Genomic DNA, 24456 nt, shown 5'->3' on the forward strand with positions numbered 1-24456 from the left:
GTCGAGTCGAGAACGCAAAGTCAGGTGTATGGAGACCGTTGAGAAGAGGAAACAATCTCAATCTCAATCTCAGACGAGAATTGCGACCGTTTGCGGCAGTAGACAGGAAGGATATCAGAAACGCCAGAACAATATCTTAACATCAGACCGTCCAAAGCTCTTAATATAGTCTCCCCCGCCACGTCATCCAGCGCAGCACGCGAGGGCATGACTAGATAGGATGGGAAATGTGAAGAGACAGGGGAGGATCATTCAGGGGGGGGGGGGGGTCGGCGAACTTTTTCTGTGCGCAATACAGGTCTTTGTGGGTGGTCGTTGCTGGGAAACCAATGAGAAGGATCAGTATTGATGGAGCACAGAGATCCCGTAGGCGAAGTTATGCTGATGCAAGGTACCCGGGTCCACCATATTCCCCGTATCCGGCAATAAGATCGTGTCAAAACTAGTTCCTATCTGATATCTGTACTACCTGGAGATCCCACTGACATTACAGAGAAACGTGGCAGCTTGAATCCCTCAAGAATGACTGGACCTGAGATGGTGAGAATAATATATCCTTCTCTCAAAGGCCAGACGACTTGCTCGGGATACAGATTGCAGATAACTTGCGCCAGCTATGAAACCCACAATCTGGGCTTGCTAGCCTCAGAAGGCTGTCGATGCTCTGAAACGAGCAGTACCGTCGTATTTCGCAAGCAAAAGACAAATACCCACAAGCTTTTGGGTCGAAATCTGGATGTGCTGGACCAGGAGCGCGCCGAAGAGAGGGTTAAATGCGCCAGGCGAACGGCCCGGAAGACCTGAGCAAAAGCGGTCGGGGAGATGGTCCGGATTCGGACTCACCTGGTCTAAGCCTCCTTGAAGTCGTTGTGATTGCATAGACACTTTGGATTAGGCGGCGCCTGGTCGAGATTGATATTTATAAATTATGAAGACAATATGTCGCCAGTGATGCAACTGTCTCTGAACTCAGCCCCCTTTATCATCTCCGCCTCGCGACGCCTACCGATTCCGGTATAGCTTTCTTAATGTCTGGTTTCAAGATTGACGACATTCGACTCCTTTTACATTGCGCTGTGGTTCTTTTTAAACCGACTTCGTTTCTAATGGTGGCCTTGCCGTACACTATACTGCCTACATGCAGCCAACGACGGCTAGTATTTTCTCATTGCTCTCGTGATCTGTTAGCATATATTTTGTTCCAAGGCCGGATTTCTGGTCCAGGCTGACTTGCTGACAGATGTAAAATATCACCCAGAATCCAGGTCCCCATATCAGAGGGTCATCGTAATGAAAGACAGGGTGAGTGAAAATAATCTGGATGACGTGGACATAAGCTCGTTTGTCTCTCTCACTCGGTATCCTCCTGGTAGCATGAATGTTACAACGGAACAGCTCTTGAAAGGGTGAGCTCGTGGATGAAATAACTAACGCACATTCTGTCTTTCGAAGTCGTGTTCTTTCCATTAGCCGCTGAATGAGGAGGCAAGCAATCTGGACAAGAAGTTCACCCAGCTGCCCTGATCCAACACGTCTCAACGCCCGACTCATTTTCCGGATTCACTTGCGACGTTTCATCGCCACGCGCCATCTTTGTAGGAGTGCTTTCAAGTCGGTAGTGGAGGTGGTGGGAAAGAATGCGTGTTGCCAGAGGCGCCACTATGGGTCCGAGATTGGGTACTCGAAGCATTCGACGACGGTTGACGATGGCTAGATGCTTGACGCGAGCGATTCTCTTGTTTCTGTTGCCTTTCTTTTGTTTTGGTTCAGGGACTGCGGAATGTGATCAGTACCTCAAACTGTAGTACTTGGCAAATTCTGCTTCCATGTCAGCGAAACTCATCCCTACTTGTTCCTGGTTCCTTTGTCTGCCCTTGACGCACTGGTTGACCGAAATAGTATTGGCTTTCATTTTGAACGTCGATTGGCGTGAAAGTCGGAGCGGGCTTGGGAGAGCCGGGTCCTTCGAGAGCTGCAAGTCGTTGCTTTTGTTCAAAAGACAAATATTATCATCTCTCAGCTTCTCGGAGCTTGCTTGATGCACAGATTCGTTTGCGATCTGGGCAGAGCTTTTGCCATAGCTGTCTGTCTCCCACAAACTTGACGAGTAGTTTGGGTTGTGTATCCTCTCTAGTACAAAGAACCTGATCACACTGCCAAAACTGGATCATCCTTAAAGAGATGCCATTCAGAGGTTTGGCGAACGGATTGAAGTACGTATTGACATTGGGATTGCAAAAAAATGGAGAGACAATTGTCTTTTGCTTAGAATCCATCTTCTCTGAAAGCGCCATAGCTGATTCTAATGCTTGTACTTATTGCTCTATACGTAAGGAACTTGAGTTCTCCTTTCCCGCTCAATGGGGTCAGGATAGTCGAATCCATAAAGTCCACCATCGGAATCGAAAGATTCATCCTCAGCGCAGGGCATATATACGCCGGATGAAGGATTTTATTATACACCCTGATGAAATTAATCGATCCATACCTATTCGCGAGATGTCCGGTACATCCGACGTAGTCATGGCCATGATGTGATCCTTGAGACTGGTTGTTGGTGCAGTTGATGGAGCCATATAACTGTGAGACGACGCGGATTGCGAACTCGCAGAATATCCCTGAGTGTGGCAGTTCGGCGCCTGGGCCTGCTGCGACTGATTACCGCGGGTCGAATGGGAATTGAATGGGATCGCATAGCGAGCTCGAGCCTGCTCTTCAGGAAGGCAACATCGAACATTTCTCACGCGCTGGACCAAAATTTTCAGTGGCCTTTATGAGTCCCGCACTGGACGTGACAGAATATCAACCATGATTAGGTGCTGCTTTGGCCAACTTATGAGGGATGGAATTCCTCTTTGTAGGACCTTCGAGGCTGCTTCTCGCTCCAACCACGTAAGGGCGACGTCCCATGCCGCTCTGTGCTGTATCGCGACCCTTGCCTTGGTGACGGATAGACATGACCGGGTCGACACGTGCGCGGCAAGGTGAGTTGAATCGTGGGCAGTGGTTGGTGGCTTGCTACATTTGGAATTGTTCAGGGTTACGACAGCTTTGGCCTGTGCCGTAAGTAGAGAGGTCTTTGGGGTGAATAAGTCGTAGGCAACACGGTTGCGAGGTGAATCGAAAGCATAACAGCACAGGAACAGGTATGAACACAGGGAGACCGCTGGTGTGAAAATATGAGAAGGTTTGGGCAGTCAGTCGTCATACTCCATCCGAGATTTTACATGAGATCCTTTGTGTACCGTGAAGAAAACTAGCCGAGCTTCAACGGCTCACTGCAGAATCGAAATAAAAGGAAAGCCGCCGGGGACATGATTAGATGGATTGTGAGAGGCGACATCTTTCTGCAGGTGAGAGTAGGAGATGGATGATGTCCCCTTTGGGCAAGCGGGCAACGTGTGATTTGTCGCTACCCATTTCTCGTTTCTCATTGCCTGCGTAAAAGGAGCACACGCCTCCATCCACGTATCCTTCTCGCCTTCATTCTTCATTATTAATCTGATGGAGTTCTGTTTTTCTCTCTGTTGAGCTGAGGCCCCCCTCGTTTCTCGCCATTTCCCGCGAACTCGCCTTATTTGATTCATCCAACACCATGAGAGAGGGCGGCGCGAATTCTTTGATTTATCAAGGACCTTTCCCTAAGCGCGAAGGCCTCGACCTGTAACACAGCCAGTCCAACAATCTTCTTTTGCAATGCCTGGCCTACCGGGTATGCTGTTGCGACTCCAGATGAAGCGCTGGCACTAACTGTTGCCCTCTGCAGCAAGCATCGATCTCGACGAATGCATCTCTCAACTCTATAAAAAAAATCTCCTGGCCGAATCCCTCATCGAAGCAATATGTGCAAAGGCAAAAGAGTTGTTGATGAAGGAGAGCAATGTCGTCCACATATCTGCGCCTGTGACGGTTGTTGGGGACATCCATGGGCAGTTCTTTGACATGCTGGAGATTTTCAAAATTGGAGGCTTCTGTCCCAACACCAATTACCTATTTCTCGGTATGTACATTGCGAAAGATTTTATACGACAGCTCTGACATGGGCCAGGCGACTACGTCGACCGTGGCCTTTTCAGCGTCGAAACCATTTCCCTACTTGTTTGTCTAAAGTTACGATACCCCCAGCGCGTTCACCTTATTCGCGGTAATCATGAATCACGCGGCGTCACGCAGTCTTATGGATTCTACACCGAGTGCGCTCGAAAATATGGCAATGCCAATGTTTGGCATTATTTCACCGACATGTTCGATTTCCTCACCTTAAGCGTGGTTATCAACAACCAGATATTTTGCGTCCACGGCGGCCTTTCCCCTTCCATTCATTCAATCGACCAGATCAAGATCATTGATAGATATCGGGAAATCCCACACGAAGGACCTATGGCCGATTTAGTATGGTCCGACCCAGATCCTGAACGCGATGAATTTTCACTCTCCCCACGAGGCGCCGGCTACACCTTCGGAGGCGATGTGGTAAAGAAATTTCTGCAAGTCAACAGCATGTCTCATATCCTTCGGGCCCATCAGCTCTGTCAAGAAGGATACCAGATCTTGTACGATGATCGCTTGAGCACCGTATGGAGTGCTCCGAATTATTGCTATCGATGTGGAAATTTGGCCAGCGTCCTTGAAGTCAGCGATGCCGGTGATCGCTTCTTTAATATCTTCGACGCTGCACCGGAGAACGACATCCATAGGAATGAACAACAACAACAGCAACAACAACAAAATCAACCGAAAGACGGTCAAGGATCTCACATTGAATATTTTCTCTAGCCATCGAGTCCTTCTCAATGTCTCAGCCTTCATACCGGTCCACGTCTGAAACACGGCAATCCCCCTTTTCAGGTAGCTTCCCAACGATCTCCTTCGGAGGTTCTCTCTCGTCAAGAGAGATTGTGTACAGCGTGGACCATCACTTCGGTGCGGCATTCGAGGGTCTGGATAGACACCGTGCCGGACCTTGCCACGACCGTGCAGCGGCAGAATCATTTCCAGTCCTTGGCGATATCAAAAGACCACTCGAATTTGAGATGGGTCACATCATCATCATCGACGAAGCGAGACACGGCATCGTAATGGCCACGAGCCATCATGCCAGATGGCGCCTCTTCCGGTGCGAATTTCTTGGTGTAAGTCGGCTTGTCCGTGGTGTTGGGAGGATAGCTGCCGATCATTTCCTGGTCTTTGCCTAGAGGAATGCCCTTTCGCTTGAGAGATTGGATGTATTTGAGACCGGAGAGAACCTGGTGCTGGACGACAAAAACCGCCTTCATCTGATATTTGCAACCTTCCTTGATGGTGAATGGCTTGTTCTTCAGCGTTTCGAGGGCGCCAGGCTCTGAGAGATCAATAGTTATATCTGGTCGACCTTCGACTTCCTGCGTCCTGGTTGGTTTCGAGAAAAACCGATCGACAGGGCGTTGCTTACCAAAGCAAGGGATTTGATGATGCACGAGCGAGGGTCGTTGGGGTCCGAGATGGAGCTGCCACCGCCAAGTCCGAGAGATGCTTTCCACCTGTTCATTGCTTCATCTTCCTGGTCTAGAGAGCAGAACAGGTCAGTGGTGCATCCCAGTTGAACATATTTAAGAGTTTCAGCGAGAGAAGATAAGATGGGACGAGACTAGAGAAATCCAGTCATTTTCCTGGCTGCTTTCTAACCCCATCATTCCAGTGCCGGTCTTGAGAGCAGTAACTTCGAGTGACTTTGCTTAAGTTTGTAGAAGCTGCAGGCGCGATAGGTACTGTAGACGCAGCCGGAAGAGGTCGCGACCTGGAGGACTCACCGAGTTTTTGGTACTCCTCCAGCGTCTTTTTCTCCCCCACCTTGAACCCTGGGGTCTTATCCGCTGAGACATCGTCCGCCATGGTGAGTAGGCGGAGAAAGAAATTTGGATTTCCGCAGTTGAGTCAAAGGCAATGTAATTGTCACGAGTCTTTTGGGGTGTAGAGATCTCCTTGTCAGCCGAAGGAGGTTGTGGTATTCTTTTGACGCCGAGGGGCATGAAACACGAAACGGGGTCTGTCGCAGGCCGTACGCTAACCCGAATGGGGAAATTATGAAACTGCGCGTCATTCGAGCGACCAGACGCAGCTTTTTCGTGGCGGTCGTGACGCGGTTCCGCGGTCGTCGCGACTTCACCACTCTCTATCCATCTGGGCTCTCCATCTACCATCACTTTTTGTTTATTCGATCACCAAATCTTGTGCACGCTGCCGACGCAAATCCACAGAAATGCCAGGTCGAGTGGTCGAACAGCCCAAGAAGCGGGTTCTTACGGACACCACCAACACTCACAATGTCCTGAAATCCCCGCCCTCTGCAAAGAAGAGGAAACTCAACGACAATGGTCCAAATGTCAGTTTCCATTCCTCTCAGGCCGGTCCCAATGGCGTCCAATCGAAATTGGGCTCTAGCCAGCCCAAGAGCCAGTTTGAAACGGAAGTACTGGAGAAGATGACCCAGGATATTGCAGGCTTGAGGGAAAACAATTCAGAGAAGGATCAACAATGGGAAAGACCAAGTTTGGATGACTTTGACGCTCAGAGGGATGCCCTCCGATTTCAGCAGATTGAAATTGAAGAAGGCACACTGCATGGTGGAAGGGTCACGCTGAAGATGTTTGGTGTTTCCGAGGTAGGTCCGCCAGCCAACCGTGCGATAATGTCTCTAAGTTTTCTTACAGACTGGACACTCTATCCTCCTTCATGTGACCGACTTCCTTCATTACCTTTACGTTGCAGCTCCCGTCAGCTTCCAGAGGCAAGATGTTGAAGGCTACAAGGCATATCTCGAAACTCAACTGGCCCAACACCAACCCGCCGTCCACTCTGTGCAAATGATGCTTCGTGAAAACCTGTTTGGATTCCAGGGCAATCAGAAGAGTCCATACCTGAAGATCACAGTTACAGACCCCAAATTCATGAACAGGCTGCGGACGTCAATAGAAGACGGCCATGCGAACTACAAAGGGATGTGGAAAGGCGTGGAAAGCAAGATTTTGACCTTTGACAACATACAATATGTTCTACGTTTTATGATTGACACCGGAATTACGGGAATGTCTTGGGTCGAGGTGCCTGCAGGGAAGTATCACGTGATGGCGCAACATAACCGCCAATCCAATTGTCAGATCGAAGCATATTGCCATTACCGGGATCTGATCGCACATGGACACGACGGGGAATGGGCCAAAATGGCACCTCTTCGGATTTTATCCTTCGACATCGAATGTGCGGGGCGAAAAGGAGTCTTTCCCGAACCTCATCAGGATCCAGTCATTCAAATCGCCAACGTCGTCACGAAGTACGGCGAATCGAAGCCCTTTGTTCGCAATGTTTTTGTCCTGGATACCTGCAGTTTGATCGTGAATACACAAATCTACGAACATGACTCCGAATCCAAAATGCTGATGGCTTGGAGAGATTTCCTGGAGAAGGTGGATCCAGATGTCATTATCGGGTACAACATTGCAAACTTCGACTTTCCATACCTTCTCGACAGAGCGAAGCATCTGAAGTTGACAAAGTTCCCATACTGGTCGCGTCTCAAAAGTGTTGTTTCCCAGGCAAAGGACACCAACTTCTCCAGCAAACAGATGGGGAACCGTGATACGAAGGCCACCAACACGAATGGTCGTATTCAATTGGATTTGTTGCAACTCGTCCAGAGAGATCATCATCTTCGAAGTTACACCCTGAACTCGGTCTGTGCTCACTTCTTAGGAGAGCAGAAGGAAGACGTGCACCATACCATGATTACTGAATTATACAACGGTACGCCGGATTCGAGACGACGTTTGGCTGTGTATTGTCTGAAGGATGCGTATTTACCGCAACGACTCATGGACAAGCTGATGTGCCTGGTCAATTACACTGAAATGGCCAGGGTCACAGGCGTGCCTTTCAACTATCTCCTGGCACGGGGTCAGCAAGTGAAATTCATCAGTCAACTTTTCCGAAAGGCATTGGAGCAGCAATTGGTCATCCCGAATCTCAGGAATGAAGGTACCGATGAGCAATATGAAGGTGCTACCGTCATTGAGCCCATCCGAGGTTACTACGATGTGCCCGTCGCCACTTTGGATTTTGCATCTTTGTATCCATCCATCATTCAAGCTCATAATTTGTGCTACACAACCTTGCTGAACAAGAACAGCATCGAGAAACTGAACCTGAAAAAGGATGAAGACTATATTCTGACGCCAAACGGTGATTTTTTCTGCACGGCCAAAGTTCGAAAGGGGTTACTTTCCCAGATTCTGGAGGAACTGCTGAGCGCACGTAAGCGGGCCAAAAAGGAGCTCGCTATTGAGAAAGACCCTTTCAGGAAGGCCGTGCTCAATGGTCGTCAGCTAGCCTTGAAAGTGTCCGCAAACTCCGTCTACGGTATCACGGGTGCGACCGTCGGAAAACTTCCCTGCCTCGCAATCGCCTCCAGTACGACAGCATATGGTCGACAAATGATTGAAAAGACCAAGCATGAGGTGGAGCAGAAGTATACCATCGCCAATGGATATTCGCACGATGCTCAAGTTATCTATGGTGACACAGATTCGGTCATGGTCAAGTTCGGAGAGAAGGACTTGAAGAAAACCATGGAACTCGGGCAAGAAGCCGCCAACTATGTGTCTGGAAAATTCATCAAACCCATCAAGCTGGAATTCGAGAAAGTTTACTTCCCTTACCTGCTCATCAATAAGAAACGATATGCCGGCCTGTATTGGACGAATCCGGAAAAGCACGACAAGATGGACAGTAAAGGTATTGAAACCGTCCGCCGGGATAACTGTCGTCTTGTCCAGATTGTGATCGAGACCGTCTTGAAAAAAATCTTGATCGATCGCGATCTAGACGGAGCGCAAGATTACGTCAAGGAGACAATTGCGAACCTACTCCAAAATAAGATTGATCTCAGCATGCTCGTGATCACCAAAGCACTGAGCAAAAACGACTACACGGCCAAACAAGCACACGTGGAGCTCGCGGAACGCATGAAGAAACGGGATGCCGGTTCTGCACCAGCTCTAGGAGACCGCGTCGCATATGTCATCGTCAAGGGAGCTGGAGGAAGTAAAAACTATGAAAAATCCGAGGATCCAATCTACGTGTTAGAAAACAACGTCCCCATTGACACGAAATATTACCTTGACAACCAATTAGCCAATCCTCTCGGGCGAATCTTTGAACCCATCCTAGGTGAACGACGTGCCAACTCCCTCCTCGCGGGCGATCATACACGTTCCATCTCCGTCGCGGCCCCGACACTGGGTGGACTGATGAAATTCGCCAAAAAAACACAGACTTGCATGGGCTGCAAGAAACCGCTCATCGGGGCCGAGGAGTCCAAAGGCGCCGTTTGTGAGAACTGCCGACCTCGCATCGGCGAACTGTACACAAAGCAAGTCAACAAGGTCGGCGAGCTCGAGGTCCGTTTCAGTCGGCTGTGGACTCAGTGTCAGCGATGTCAAGGCAGTATGCACTCCGAGGTTCTGTGCAGTTCGCGTGATTGCCCGATCTTCTATATGCGCATGAAGGCGAGGAAGGAGGTCGAAGAGGGATCTCGTGAGTTGGCTCGGTTCGATCACGATGTCGGTGCGATCTGGTAAGCGTGGATGAAAGTGAAGATCAAATGAAAGAGAGGGAGCACCATAATGTGGTTGAGGCAAAATAGTATTTTTACCTGGCTGCTGTAAGCAGTTGAAGGCCAGGCACCGAACTTGATATGGAACTTTGACTTTGAAATTTGAAAGGTTGTTACGTTAACATTGGCAAGATCATAGATACCTGCGGTAGGTATTGTTTATTCACACCGCTGCATTAATGAACGGTAATTTGTTTGAGCACGAAAAGGGAAACTTGGACGCCAACGGTTGCAAACTAGGAAAACTGTATTGGGTATCTCGACTGTGTGACAAAGGAGATGATTACTTAAGTCTCATCCATTCAAAATACAACCCCCCTTCTTATCCCGACCCCCATCAAAAAACCAACAAGTTCATGCAATGTGCATATATTTTGTAATGTACGTTGCAATTTATGTCTCAGGCTTTCAGTTTGGGGTGGACGAGTAGACATCCAGTTCCCAGTCACTGGGCGGAAGAATTCCTTCCGACTCCACCATCCGTCATGACACGTGTACACCATGAGCTCGTCCTGAATCCGTCCTGTCTTCAGCTCTTCAAAGATCAGGATCATCCTCAAAATCCAATTTTGACGTGCTTCCAAATCTTTCTTCTAATTCGTCCCCGAGCTTTGACCCCATAATCGACACAGCGTCACCCCCAAGAGCATCGAGATCGTCATGCGAAAAGCCAAAATTCGCCTTCAATGCTTCGCTACGGACCTGCATCGCCACGATTGCCACACCCAGTGCGTTCCACACGTCTTGGTCTCTCTGGCTAAAATCAAGTTCGGCAATGATACGCAGTCTGTCAGGGTTGAAAGTTTGTGGATGATTGAGATCGGGATCTGAGTTGGGAGGCGAAGCGGTCTGCGGAACTGATTGTTGCGAAAGTGGAGGGGAAAGAGAAAAAGGGCTAAGCGTGACAATCACCAGAACTGATGAGATAATGACGAGGCCAATGAACGTAGGTGAAAATTTGTCGTCATCGATCACTCGAGTATCGTCCCCGTCGGATGTAGTTTGTGGGCGGGTTTCGATACTGGGTTGGATATCGCGGGCTCGACGATGTCTCTCGGAGAGCTTGTGTAGCTTTTCAGCGACATCCTCGAGAGTGTGAAGTGTAGAGCGACCTTTGCGTCTGGTAGCCACAACATGGACAGGAATATAATCCGCGTTTGAACCGGGGCGAAGTCCAATGTCCGTTAGTGCCCAATATAGATACCTCTTCACTGCTTGTTCTAGTATCTTCTCCCGTCGGGAGCCTGGGCTGACGTGGTTTCTGTCTCGGACATCATGACCTGCTTCAAACAGCCGACGAAGTGCATGGCCAGCTCGGAATTGATTGTCTCTGATATTCTGAATCAGTGGTGGATCACCCGTGTTCTCATGCGCGAACAAGCTGATCGGCAGTGTGTCGAAATCGATCATCCAGTTTTGAGGAAGTAACGGCTCAAAACCACGATATGCAAGGTGAAAGAAGAGTTCTCGCTCTGTCTGTGACCAGATTCCCGAGTTGACTGGAAGAGTGACCGCTGCCGCATGTCGTCTTGCCTCTTCCATAAGATCGCCGTCCATGTCATCTGGTTTCCTCCTTGGCATTCCAGAAGAAGCAAATGATATAGAATCCTCATCATGCAGCCAATTTTTCGAAGTCCCCAGAGGGACTGGTTTCAGGTGCTGTCTTGGTATGGGCATGAGAGATCGGTGAGGAGTCGCTGGAGGTGGCATTAATGTACGGTCGATCTCGGCCTTGGTTCTCATGTCGGCGCCTGCATACTCTAGATCCTCAAGGCTTGAAGTCGAATCATGATCGTCATAATTATCGTATGGAATGAAGGACGATCGATCTCGATTCACGGTCCGCCTCTTGGGTAGTCGCTCGAAATCGTCCTCCACTGCCTTACGTTTCCTATCACCGGGGTTTCGGCCATTGCCAGATCGAACACGTTCTTTTGTGATGGAGTTCTCTCCCTCTCTTTGAGCAGCTTGGACTCTCGGGCCTTCCTTGTTTGATGAAGTTGAGATATGGTCAGTGTCAGAGGTTGAATTGTTGCCTAAGTCAACCAAGCCGGACAGGAAGCGGAATGTAGAGGTCAATATCGATCTCGCCATGGATACAACCGGCTGAGGGAAGGGAGACGATACAGAACGTCAAGTCTGTCATCCAGCAGAGAGGGGAATGATGTTGTCGGCGGCGAAGCGAGGCCTGGTGTCTAAAATGAGTCGAAATCGAGTAAAGGTCACGGCTCAACCAATAATTGATCTAACACAGGGTGCAGGTCCCACCCCCAGCCAGTGCACAGGGTACATGGTGAGGCTGTGTGCGTGTGGTCGAAAGCGAGAGGGTGTGTTGTCGGACAATGAGGTCTTTGTTCGTGGGAATTGACAAGTGAAGGCGAACTGGGACAGAGCCTTGGAAGTTGGAAGCAGGGATAACGCTGCATCGCGTGCTTCAAGTTTCAGGCGGCCCCTGCAGCTGCCCGTGACGTTGGATCAAAACCGACTTTGAGTGTCCTAAGCTTCAATCCTGTGCAGCGCCTTGTCCATTTTAAGATTAGCGTCCGGCTCCAGGTCACGTGACGGCGCGTTCCGATATCTGTTCTTTTGAATTTGTTGCCTTAGTCCCCTTCAGCAGCCAGACTTTCATGAAATGGATGCCGCCGAACACGACCTTGATGCTAAGCTCTACAAGGCATCCGGGTCTCTGCTACTTGAGATTCAACGCAAATTGCCCTTATTGATATTCAATCCCCTCAACCCATCCGGAAGCCCACGTGTTTGCGTTCTTGACTCCAAGTGCTACGAAGTTAGACTGCTTGTAAGCCATCAACGAGTGTGAGTAGAGAAATTAAACCTGGGAACTGATACCTCTCCAGCTGGATCGCTTTCAAGAATGGCCTCAGCTTCTCGACCCCTGCCTTTCAAACTTCGTTCAGCTTCTGGCTGGAGCCTTTGTGGGCTATCTTACGACTGCGAGCCACCATTATGGTCCAAGTCGAAGACACGGAACCACCACCGTTTCTCCTCTTCCGCGAGCAATATGTCAACTCCTGTACACCTTCTGCAAGGTCAGGGGCAATAAGGTCATCGTTCGTCTGCTGAACAGCGAGCCCAAATATTTAGGGCCCATGTTATCCGCTTTCAAGGCGTGGAAGACTCCAGCCTTGGGGATGACTTGGGAGGAGCGATACGTCATTTTATTATGGCTCTCCCATCTCATGCTCGCACCTTTTGAACTGGCCAACATGTCAATCCGCACTGATGACCAACCTGACCTGGATATCTCTCATGCACTTGGCAATCTTCCCGGGATTGCCAGTGATGTAGTCTCTCTTGCCTTTGGGCAGCTGGGCAGTTCAGGTAAAGAACGTGATGCATCCAGCATCTTGCTCGTACGACTGTGCCTCCGCAACGATATGCGGACTCATGATTTGCCCTTAAAGCTCATCAATCATGCCACTCAGAGATTGCTCTCTGGTGATGAACTTGTCTCTGTCAACCCTTATAGGTCACTTGGCTTCCTCTCACTTATACACGGGATTACGAACTCTGGATCAGACAGCGAAGTTGGCCCGTATCTTGAAAAGCTCTTTCAAAGTATGTTGGAAGTTGCTACGTCACCGAGCAGTCATTTCATTGGCGTTCGAGACTCTGCTCCCGCAAGAAAGTCGATTTTGAAGATCCTACGCGTCATCTTGACCCATGCGATTTCTTTGAACTCAAGCAAGCCGGTCATTGCAGAAGGAAATTTGAACATGATGCTTGAAGAGAGCATTCAGTATTATCTCGATGCTCTCAGCGACAAAGACACGCCTGTAAGGATGGCGGCTGCCAAGTCTCTCAGCGTTATCGCTCTCAAGCTCGAGCCTGCCATGTCCGCAGAGGTTGTCGAAGCCGTACTGGCATGTCTTCAGGAGAATGTTCTCCTGGAGGACCGCCACACTCAGAAGCTCGTCGCCATTACAGATAAGGTCAAGAATGACGGTGCCGCCTTGAAAAGGAACATAAGTGCTGTCGATCCGTTGCGCTGGCATGGATTGATGTTGACCCTCGCTCACCTTTTGTTCCGCCGTTCGCCACCACCTAACATACTTTTAGAGATCATTCAAGCTCTCATACTAGGACTAGAATTCGAGCAGCGATCGAATGTGGGCACGTCGATCGGCGTTGGGGTCCGAGATGCTGCTTGTTTTGGTCTTTGGGCCCTTGCTCGAAAGTACAGCTCCGCTGAACTTGAGCTCGTCCAGATTTCCGAGTTGACCGAAACCAAGTCGGGCGAATTTTCCAAGAGTGCCAGCGTTCTACAGCTTCTCGCGGTTAAACTGACCATATCTGCCTGTCTTGATCCTTCCGGCAATATACGGAGAGGTTCTTCCGCAGCTCTCCAAGAGCTTATAGGGCGACACCCAGACACAATCCTCCATGGGATAGCCATTGTTCAGATTGTTGACTATCATGCCGTGGCTAGGTTATCTCGAGCTATGACGGAAGTCTCTCCACAAGCAGCATCTCTCAGTCCCGTTTACCGTAGAACCCTTTTGCAGGCGCTCATCGAATGGCGAGGTGCGCGAGCTACTGACGTGAATCAACGCCGTTGGGCGGCAACGACCATTCGTACTCTTACCAAATTTCTTCCAGACTCAGATACAATCGCTTTTGTTCGGATTATCCTCAACCAACTTCTTGATTTGAAGTATGTGAACATCGGAAGCACAGCTGGAGCTCGGCATGGGCTGCTCCTTGCTCTAGCTTCAGCACTGGAGTCGATGACAGAAAACGACGCGGCGACAACGCTGTCATGGCTGTCGGAAGAAGAGAACCCCATATTGGCCCTTAGTAAATTGACGGGCAAAATGGATGGGCGTGTGACCGCCGATTTGGAGCTTGTACTGGAAGCCATCTCTACTTTGATTGGCAGGATCTGTCGATGCTTCTCCTTGATGCCCGCGGCCAACACAACCTTACAACGACGCCTCATCCCATCAGCTCTGGATATTCTCAGTCAATGCACGGTGGCCGCCGGTCGAGACATCGTGGTTCAGGCCAGCGCCGACGCAGTGGTGGAACTCTTTAAGCTGCTTCCCAACCCCGATGACACCAAATTGGTTGAGAACTGGCTCGACAGCAAAGAACAGCCACCTTCCGTTTTCACAAGCAAAGGCCGCATCAAAGCACTCAGTCTTATCCATGCCTACCTAGCTCGGGTAGCACGCCAATACGAACTGCGAGAGAGTATCACGTCCTACGCGATCAAGATCGTCGAAGGAAACTTCAAAATAGAGACGCGAGTTGATGCGATGGAAGCACTTGCCGTCATTCTGCCGACGGTCGAGGCGTCGACACAGACAGATGCCTCTAGAATATCCGCTGTACTCCGGTGTGGACTGACAGACTACACCAACGATCAGAGAGGAGACATTGGATCGATACTTCGACTTCAGAGCCTCGAAACTGTTGACGCCTTCCGTGGCAGCAAAGACCCGCATCAGATCTTGGATCCCGTACGGAGAACTATACTGCCTCCGGTGGTGAAACTCGCTGCGGAGAAGTTGAACAATGTACGCTTTCGAGCATGGAAATGTCTGGAGAGTTATTGGCGAACAAGCCTAAGGTTCCCAGCGCTGAAAAGGTAAGCGACTTCTCATATGATTCGAGTTTGCAGAACTAATCGAGACAGCACTTTTCATTATCCGGCCGATGTATCTTCTGTCGCTTATTTCCGACAATTAATGGAACTTCTATGTGTGGAGTGGGCCCAGAAAGATCTCCTCTTAGGGATTGTCTCCTCAGCGACGTCAGGCACAGAAGACACATGTCGAGCAGCGTGCAATGCGTATGTCCTGAATATGCAGTCGCTCGACAATGATGAGCGCCAAAAACTGACGACCACGGTATCATCGATATTGGTCGAGCAGCTGGGTTTGAGCGCGGCGCAGGAGGATCGCCAGGTGGTGCCTTTACTGGACTTCATCACTTTCATGATTGACCAGGGCCTTTGGTGTTCTGAGCCGATCATGCAATCGCGCGACAGAGGTCTCGACATCTGGGACGTCATGCAGACAGTTCACACTGCTTCGTCAACTCTTCAGAGGATTGAGGCTTCACTCAATTTGTATTCAAGGCTGTTGACAATTGATGGTTTTCGAGCTAGGGCCATGGACAAACTAACACGCCAATTGCTCCATCGCTGGCCAAAAGTGGTTTTCTCCTCCTCTCTCCCAGTCTTTAATCGGACTAACATATTAGATAGATTCGTAACTCCGCCGCAGATCTGCTCTATCTTGACACTCCGACTCCAATTTTGGCATCTTGTGATTGGAACAGTCCGGTCACGAAAATAAAACCAGTCGTCCTGGAACTTCGGAAGCAGCTCGGTGTGGCGGGAAATGCTGCCCCAAAATCATAATGGCAGCCTCGACATCCTCGAGGGTCGATATCACACTGACCGCTGAATTCTAATGAGGTGGGGATCCCACCATGACTCCGGTTCAGCTGTCCAAACCTCGGCTTTTCAGGCATCGAGCAACCACTTCCTTCACGGATTTTTCGTTGTACTGTTCCCAAATGTCGTACAGACAAATCATTTCTTGGGTCCCCTCAATCATTTGTTCAATGTCGATACCGGACTCAACGAGGAACTTGATGGTATTTTGCATCTTCTCAGACTCCGTGGCAGCCGCTATGGCCTTCCCTTTGTCAAGTGGCTGTCCACCTGACTCACTAGACGGCATACGAGCTCTGCCATTGGTGTTTCCATTGCTCTGGCCACTCGTTTGACTTGGCATTTGCAAATTCCCAACCACGCTGTTGAAGGGGCTAGTGAGGCTGGGGCGACCTCCGAGGGAAGAAAATGGACCCGAGTCCGGATTGGCGATGGTGTCATGAGTGAGAGGCCGTAGCGTACCCGCTGCCTTGGCCGTCGGGAGAAAGACAACGGCGAGAAACATGGCAATAATGGCAATGAGATGCGGAGGGCAAGTTAAGGGCAAATCAGTCATGTAGCTGTCGTTAATGATGGACCAAGCAAGGCCAAGTTCGTCGTTGGATAATTTCAGATCCTGGTTTTCCTTCAACGCGATCAGGGAACGATATGGATGCCAGATGATCAACTGCGATCGCATCTCGGAGATGAGACAGAATTCCATCTCGCCCAGTCTGGATACGTCTCCTGGAACAAACTCCGGCCAAGACTGACGTGCTTCCGCAGCCACAAGTCGAATATGGTGCGGAGACTCTTCGGTCTTGGAAGCGAGATAGAACGCCGTTGCCACAAGAAGATACAAATTAACGTTCTGCATCGGCGTCGATAGAAAATACCGCTGCAAGTATACCATGGCAGTGGCCACACATTGCTGGCGAAATGGCTGTCGTTTCGCCAGTTGTAGGAGTCGATCCCTGAGGAAGATGAACATAAGTCTCCGATCCGGATATGGGTATTGCTCGATCAGTTTCGCGTTTTGCTTTTCCACGTCATCACGAATTTCGGTCAACTTTTCGGGCGTGAAGGTCCAGTACCTCCGTTGAGTCGAGGTCCAATAATTGGCCGCCATGCCCGTCAGATCTGATTTTTTGGAGATCAGCTCTAGTGTAGCCACAAACGGAACCAGGGAAGGAGAATGGTCACGATCCAACTGCTTCCATCCTTCCCATTCGAAAGAACGAGCAGTCTCTTCACGCTTCCATCATCAAACAGGCAGATGCTGGGAAGGAAATCGAGCCCGAGGGAATCGCCCGGATCCGGTAAGCAATGAGAAATCGGTAGCGAGGGGGGGTGGTATAAGGAGGTGAGTGCTACCCCAGGCTGAAGTTCCGGGCGGGTTCAGCCATGTCTTGGCAAGGCTCTCACTTTCAACCCCTCTAACCAATTCCGCGGCAAGTTTTCGGTGCAATGAAGCCTGCGACAAGCCGGCAAGAATTCGATCCCCACTTGTCCGATTGGAAACCAATTGCGCCAGCACGTCACACCCAGCATCGCCCGCATTACGATAACCCAAAGCTCAACCTGCAACCCTGCAACATGTAGCTCTGCTCTCAGCTGCAGAAACAAACACCACCCGTGAATTCCATCCCCGAGTCTTCGGCTCTTTGGCTATTGACCTTGTATCGAGGCATAATCTGCCATTATTCCCTTTGTGTCGCACCGTCACGTCGTCGCGAACACCAAAGGTTGCGCGCGGTGAACACAACCGACCGCCATGCTCCCTCACCGATAGCCTCTCATCTCACCCATCAAAGGCGGAGTATGTCCGGAGAGTCAAATGAGCACCGCGACCGGCGGATTGAAGAACTATGGCACACACTAGACACCCGCAACGAGGGCCAACTTGACCTTCCTGCCCTCAAGAAAGGCCTTCGCAACATCGATCACCCCCTCAAAAATGCCGATGAGCTCCTTCACGATGTCCTCAACGCCGTCGACACTTCGGGCGATGGACGCATACAATACAATGAATTCCGAGTTTTTGTGGAGCATGCCGAGCGTGAGCTTTGGCAACTCTTTGAGAGCATAGATAAGGACCACAGCGGAGCTCTGGATAAAAATGAGCTTCGTGCCGCTTTCAGCAGAGCCGGTCTTACCATAAGCAATGCAAAATTAGATCAATTCTTTGACGAGGTGGATGTAAATCACGATGGAGAAATCAGCTTTGAGGAGTGGAGGTGCGATCACTGCTATGCACCATCAGGTCACTTCTGACATTTTCTCAGAAATTTTCTCCTGTTCTTGCCTGCAGGTCAACCCAGTCTACGGGCCGTCCTCACATACTATTCTGCGACCGCAAATGTCAACCAGGAAGGAGACGTACATATCAACGATACGCTTCAAGGATTTGGTATGCAGCTCACCCCTCTCCAACTGCCGACCCAGTATGCGGACTGTACGATACGGGGCTCAACCCCACTGTGCCTCGTTTGTGCGCTGAGTTGTGCGTTTCTGCATGGCTCCAGATAGACCCTTGATATCTGACGTACTCCGGTTGAAAAAAAAAAAAGAAAAACGAAGTAGTAAACAGACATTAGATGTGCAGGCTCTGACACAATTGACGATGCTGACAGATTTTCTCCCTCCACTAGGCTATTTTATTGCAGGAGGCTTAGCAGGCATGGTTTCTCGAACTGCTACTGCACCGCTCGACCGACTCAAAGTTTACTTGATCGCACAAACAAACACGAAAGACGCCGCCGTGAACGCGGCAAATCGCGGAGCCCCGATTGAAGCCATTAAGAACTTTGGCCGACCTCTAATAGATGCGTGCAAAGATCTTTGGGCGGCTGGTGGTATGCGCAGCTTATTTGCTGGCAATGGTTTGAATGTTCTCAAGGTCATGCCCGAATCGGCCATTAAATTCGGAGCCTATGAGGCGGCCAAAAAGATGTTGGCGGAAATTGAGGGCTCCGATCCAAAGCATCTTCACCCTACTTCTCAATTTCTCGCCGGCGGTATCGGCGGTGTTGTGTCCCAATGTGTGGTGTACCCCCTCGACACCCTCAAATTGTAAGAGACTGTGCTTACTCCACTCGCCGGGCTCAGCTGACCGAACAACGTTTCCAGTCGAATGCAATGCGAGACCGTTTCTGGTGGTCTACACGGAAATGCACTCATTGTTCAGACGGCACATAAAATGTGGAAACAAGGGAAGCTCATGCCCTACTATCGTGGTTTGGGTATGGGCCTTGCCGGAATGTTCCCCTACAGTGCAATCGATTTGTTCATCTTCGAGAATTGCAAGCACTTTGTTCTGGCAAGAAAGGCGAAAAAGGCTCGATGCCATGAAGAAGATGTTGAGATGAGTAACCTCTTTACTGGGGTCATTGGAGCGACATCAGGTGCCATCAGCGCGACCGCCGTCTACCCGATTAATTTATTGCGGACAAGACTACAGGCTCAGGGGACCGTGTTGCATCCGCCAACATATAAAGGCATTGTGGATGTGATGATAAAGACGATCCAGGGCGAAGGCGTCAAGGGCCTTTTCAAAGGAGTGACACCGAATCTATTGAAGGTGGCACCAGCTGTAAGTATCAGCTACATTGTCTATGAGAACAGCAAGGCGTTGATGGGACTACATTGATTCATGGCTCTGCCCACCCGAGCGAGAAAACATAGAATACAATACCAACAGATAAGAAGCCATTGAAATGCTTTCTATTAGACTGAGCTCGTTCCTGCCACTGGGGATCCCATTTCAATATGCAGCCTTGTAGACAGCCACCTGGCAATGCCACAAACTGTCCAGAACCGGGTCTGTGGGACATGAGCCTTTATTTTTTTCTCCTTCTTTTCCCCTCTTCCGAATTGACGAGCAGCGCCAAAATTTGTACTGAAAATCTAGATCTCTATATTGCATGAGGACCCGCACCATCCTAATACAGTGATAGGCGTTGTCGATCTGTTGATCAAGCTCTCACTAAAAAACGTTGGTGCCAATAATGTGGTCCAGATATTTTGTGTTGATGGAGAAATAAGCGAGCGTAACGACGGCTGTTTGGCAGGATCTGAGGGGTCATCGGGCTTGCCCATCGCCAATGGCATGCTCTCAGGGCATTTGGCCTGCGGCTGATTTGATATCATCTCTCACCACCAAATAACGATTGCCAGGACCATTTTCCCACAGTTGCCCGATATCGTATCGGCCTCTCCGCCGTGTCATAAGTTCTTACAATTCTCTCGAATTACTCGCCATTGCGACACCCACAGATTTTGTTCGATGCTCGATTGGAACCTGATCTTACGAGACAATGCCCTTGCGCCGACCTTCTACGATCACCGTACAATGCCCATTTGCGAGAGCTGAATAAAATCCAATTTCTTCGTTTCCCCCCCACCATGGATCCTGAGATCAAGCCAGAACAACCCCCCCATTTCATAGACGTATCGGAAAATGCAGATTCCTCAATACAGGTTTCAAGCAAGGGAAAGAATAAGAGCAGAGACAAAGACGGAGGTTCATCCAAAAGGCGATGTGTGAGCACCGCTTGCATTGCTTGTCGGAAGCGTAAGTCCAAATGCGACGGAAACCTGCCCAAATGTGCCGCCTGCGCTTCCGTCTATTTGACGGAATGTGAATACGCACCTCATACCGATCATCGTCGCAAAGGAGTTTACAAAAAGGAGGTGGACGCTACCAAGACCAAGAATTCCACCCTACAGATCCTCATCCAAGCCATTCTCAATGCTGAAGAGGACGACGTCATGGATCTTGTCCGTCAGATTCGCACATGTGACAGTCTTGAAGAACTCGCGACTAGCATAGAAACCCAAGAGAAAGGTTTGATCGAGGACCCCACTGATTCACCAGCCGATGGAGAAGAAGAACCCAGTGTCCCTAAATTTGAAGCTGAGCTTTCGGGAAAGATGGGTGATTTGATGCTGGATGGATCCGTCAAATTCATCGGCGGCACTTCCAATCTGATTTGGCTCCCTGAGGATTACGAACACAAAGGCTCTGGCAACTTGCCACCGCATCAAGAACGTGTTGTTCGACCCCGTGAAGAAGCTCTCTTATCATGGACGACAGTCACGCAGGACAAAGAACTCATTCTTCATTTTATGAATATGTACTTTTGCTGGCATTATGCATTCTTTACCACTTTGGCCAAGGGACTCTTCTACCGCGACTTTCTGACGGGGACGCCATCACAATACTGTTCTTCTCTCCTGGTCAATGTTATGCTTGCTCTTGGATGTCATTTTTCATCGCGACCGGCAGCTCGAGCCGATCCCGAGGATTCCGGTACCACCGGAGATCATTTTTTCGCCGAGGCAAAGAGACTCCTCTACGAGAATGACGAATTTGCCAATGCCAAAATCTGCACTGTCCAAGCTTTGGCGCTGATGTCGGTAAGAGAAGCCGGATGCGGTCACGAGAGCAAAGGATGGGTGTACAGCGGAATGAGTTTTCGAATGGCGTGTGATTTGGGATTGAACGTGGATGCCGCTCCCATCAATGAATCATCTCGACTAACAGATGAGGATATTGACGCAAGACGGATCACATTCTGGGGATGTTTCCTCTTCGACAAGTGTGTGGTGTCCGTATGATTACCCCTATCTCGCTGACGTGTGCAGATGCTGGTCCAATTATCTGGGGAGACAACCTCAGCTACAAATGCCTAATATTACGGTGAAAAAGCCGGTGGTGTTTCCTTCGGAAGACAGTGAGATGTGGTCGCCATACACCGACACCGGCATCGTTCAAGCACATGCTCAACCCGCTCGCACGAGAGCAGTAGCTTTGCAATTGTCCAAACTGGCCGAAATCTCCAGTGATCTCTTGACCTCGTTTTATATCCCGCAATTGCTCGACAAGCCTCTTTCCAGACAAGCCGAGCTCAAAAAACTGAGTGATCTACATACCAGACTGGAAGCATGGAAGCAAGGACTCCCGGCAGAAATGGAGCCTCGCGAGGGACAACTACCCCAAGTCCTCCTGGTTCAGTAAGTCAGATTGAGAACAGAACCCACAACCCATAGCTGAGAAGGTCTAGCATGTTTTTCCAGCTCTTATACATCCACCTGTATCGGCCATTCCTGAAGTACAACCGCACGACGTCACCACTCCCTGCTCATGTGTCGCCCCGAAAGTACTGTACACAAGGCGCCGCCGCCGTATCGAAATTGTTTCGGTTATACAGACGAACACATGGCCTTCGACAAATCTGCAACATTGCGATTTACATCATGCATTCGGCATGTACGATCCATCTGTTGAATCTGCCAGACAAAAATGCCCGACGTGATATCATTCACGGGGTCAAACATCTGGAAGAAATGGGAGAATGCTGGACGGCAGCTCGTCGTACCCTACGAGTTCTTCGTCTGTGCGCCGACAAATGGAACATCGACATGCCCGAAGAGGCGGAAATGGTCTTCACCCGAGTCAAAGCCAAATGGGGACTCGCCGAAGGTGCACCCTCGCCTCTCTCGCCAGACTCTCTAGCAAACATGGCTAAGCAGATCCATGCGACTCCCGCCGTACCCGACCTGATGGCTCGAAATGTTCAGCAATCTTCTCAACAAGCCATGCGGCTCCCTTCGACGACGGTGCCCATGACGTACCCTGGCTTATCTGTGCCCATGGTCCCATCACCCTCCGACACCATCGACACAAGAAGGTCATCCGGCGGCTTGTCCATGCCGCCCCAATCGGCGGCCGACTTGAACCGCGACATGCACCGGATCCGACCCTCGACATACCTGACCAAAGCACAACAAGATGCGTGGAACGCGCATCAAGCGCGCATGGGTGGCGCGAGTGGAGCGACGTCCGGGGCCGCCAGCCATGTTGCTGCCGATCAAAACGCCGCAAAGTTGTTCGGCGGCATCGACAGCCTCATTGAAGAAACACAGGATTGGTTCTTCAAAGACCAGAGCCAACTGGCGCTGGGTTTCGAGAACTGGGGCGAGCCTCAACAGGATTGGGCCAGTTTGGACCTGTCGTTCTTTGATAGTGGTGACGGCACCACGAATTCCAGCAGTCATGTCAATACGAATGGAAATTCTCCTGCGTATAATGGGATGCAGTACTCCGCATATGATTATGATCCGGGTACGGGCACGGGTCCGGATGCAGATCTTGGGGATGGCGCGTATGGGCAGTATGCTGCTGCTCCAGCGAGCACTTATTCGAAACCGAACGCGATGAACGGGATGGATATGACTAATATGGCAATGGGAATGGGAGTCGGAGGCGGCAATATGAAAATGAATGCTATGATGAACGTACCTTTAGGTGGCGGCACGGGACCGGGAGTGAAACGCTCCATGCGGTCTCAAAACCTGGGCTTTGATGACGACATGTACTATTGATTTTGATGATTGACAGATAGATTATCGACGGAATGCAAAATGAAATGATAGGATATGATATCGTGAAGACGGAGATGTTTAGCCATGTGCAATGGGATTGAATTACCTGGTACCCAACGAGGATAAGGAATAGGATAAATCAGCGGCGATCGGTTGGCAAGAATTGGAAGCATTTGCACGGATTCTGGAGCCCCCTTATCAACTCTGTCATATACGTCTCGCCATGTCAACTGCAGTGATGTCGATGGCCGATGATATCACATTCGGAGTGAGGACCTCGGCTGCTACAGAATTATTTTTCCCTCCCCCTAAACGGAGGAGGAAAAACCCCCTCCTTTTCCTTTCTACTTCCTCCTCCCATCCGGATTAATGATGCTTGCAAAATTAAGTTGTTTGGGCGGAGTCATTGGATACTCTTCTGGGACACTTGGCAGTTCACCAATATCATCTGCAGTAGCTGCATCTTGCTTCTTCTCGGGGTCGGAAGTATAGATCTCTTCTCTCTTCTCTCTTATCTCAAATGGATCATGAAGCTTGGAGGAGAAGACGACTGGGATGGGCAGGGATAATTACTCAATTATCGCGGGGATGTTTGTTCGCTAGTATTCGGAGTCGATTCTGACGTGTACCCAACCAAGGCCCAGCTGGAAGGGAGGAATATTCCGCGCATTTGCTCTGGATCACATTTTGGATTCCATCGGGGAGAAAGTATCCATCTATATGCTGGTTCGCCAGTCAAAGTACTCGTACTCAAGAGTCTAGGACATATGACACAGAGACACGTATGGAGAGGCTCATGGTTGAGGGATTTTCATGTCCGGCTTCCGACTTTCGACCGATACCCTCTCGACATTTCATGCATCATTCTATTGAGATCGGGATGTTTTGTATGTAGAATGGGGCGCCCGCGGACCGGACGGTTTCCGATCAAATCACCGGTAAAGAGTCGACTCGTGCAGAAGAGCACGTTGAGTATCCCGGGTAATCAAAAAGACATGTTCTTGAACTACTAGTAGTTTAT

General features: G+C 49.9%; 8 protein-coding genes across 8 annotated transcripts; 5 read left to right on the forward strand and 3 right to left on the reverse strand.

Moving 5' to 3' along the window:
* Nucleotides 1–3696: 3696 nt before the first annotated feature.
* On the forward strand, nt 3697–4776 carry Z518_03215 (uncharacterized protein; the record flags this gene model as incomplete). The annotated part of the gene is made up of 3 exons (XM_013420241.1): nt 3697–3712; nt 3767–4000; nt 4049–4776. The coding sequence occupies 3 exons, from the start codon at nt 3697–3699 to the stop codon at nt 4774–4776; spliced, it is 978 nt and encodes a 325-aa protein (XP_013275695.1).
* A 212-nt stretch (nt 4777–4988) lies between these two features.
* Z518_03216 (uncharacterized protein) lies at nt 4989–5871 on the reverse strand (the record flags this gene model as incomplete). The annotated part of the gene is made up of 3 exons (XM_013420242.1): nt 4989–5381; nt 5432–5544; nt 5790–5871. 3 exons carry the CDS (start codon nt 5869–5871, stop codon nt 4989–4991), a joined length of 588 nt encoding a protein of 195 aa, XP_013275696.1.
* A 367-nt stretch (nt 5872–6238) lies between these two features.
* On the forward strand, nt 6239–9611 carry Z518_03217 (uncharacterized protein; the record flags this gene model as incomplete). The annotated part of the gene is made up of 2 exons (XM_013420243.1): nt 6239–6640; nt 6690–9611. 2 exons carry the CDS (start codon nt 6239–6241, stop codon nt 9609–9611), a joined length of 3324 nt encoding a protein of 1107 aa, XP_013275697.1.
* Nucleotides 9612–10183: 572 nt separating this feature from the next.
* Z518_03218 (uncharacterized protein) lies at nt 10184–11740 on the reverse strand (the record flags this gene model as incomplete). The annotated part of the gene is made up of 1 exon (XM_013420244.1): nt 10184–11740. One exon carries the CDS (start codon nt 11738–11740, stop codon nt 10184–10186), a length of 1557 nt encoding a protein of 518 aa, XP_013275698.1.
* A 538-nt stretch (nt 11741–12278) lies between these two features.
* Nucleotides 12279–16034, forward strand: Z518_03219 (uncharacterized protein; the record flags this gene model as incomplete). Its single annotated transcript, XM_013420245.1, has 4 exons — nt 12279–12446; nt 12505–15257; nt 15306–15828; nt 15879–16034. The coding sequence occupies 4 exons, from the start codon at nt 12279–12281 to the stop codon at nt 16032–16034; spliced, it is 3600 nt and encodes a 1199-aa protein (XP_013275699.1).
* Nucleotides 16035–16116: 82 nt separating this feature from the next.
* Nucleotides 16117–17178, reverse strand: Z518_03220 (uncharacterized protein; the record flags this gene model as incomplete). The annotated part of the gene is made up of 1 exon (XM_013420246.1): nt 16117–17178. The coding sequence occupies one exon, from the start codon at nt 17176–17178 to the stop codon at nt 16117–16119; it is 1062 nt and encodes a 353-aa protein (XP_013275700.1).
* A 692-nt stretch (nt 17179–17870) lies between these two features.
* On the forward strand, nt 17871–19698 carry Z518_03221 (uncharacterized protein; the record flags this gene model as incomplete). Its single annotated transcript, XM_013420247.1, has 4 exons — nt 17871–18286; nt 18335–18529; nt 18579–19121; nt 19179–19698. The coding sequence occupies 4 exons, from the start codon at nt 17871–17873 to the stop codon at nt 19696–19698; spliced, it is 1674 nt and encodes a 557-aa protein (XP_013275701.1).
* Nucleotides 19699–20453: 755 nt separating this feature from the next.
* Nucleotides 20454–23435, forward strand: Z518_03222 (uncharacterized protein; the record flags this gene model as incomplete). Its single annotated transcript, XM_013420248.1, has 3 exons — nt 20454–21649; nt 21696–22064; nt 22115–23435. The coding sequence occupies 3 exons, from the start codon at nt 20454–20456 to the stop codon at nt 23433–23435; spliced, it is 2886 nt and encodes a 961-aa protein (XP_013275702.1).
* Nucleotides 23436–24456: the final 1021 nt, after the last annotated feature.

The sequence above is a fragment of the Rhinocladiella mackenziei genome, assembly GCF_000835555.1.
Source record: "Rhinocladiella mackenziei CBS 650.93 unplaced genomic scaffold supercont1.2, whole genome shotgun sequence".
In the NCBI taxonomy this organism is placed as follows: domain Eukaryota; kingdom Fungi; phylum Ascomycota; class Eurotiomycetes; order Chaetothyriales; family Herpotrichiellaceae; genus Rhinocladiella; species Rhinocladiella mackenziei.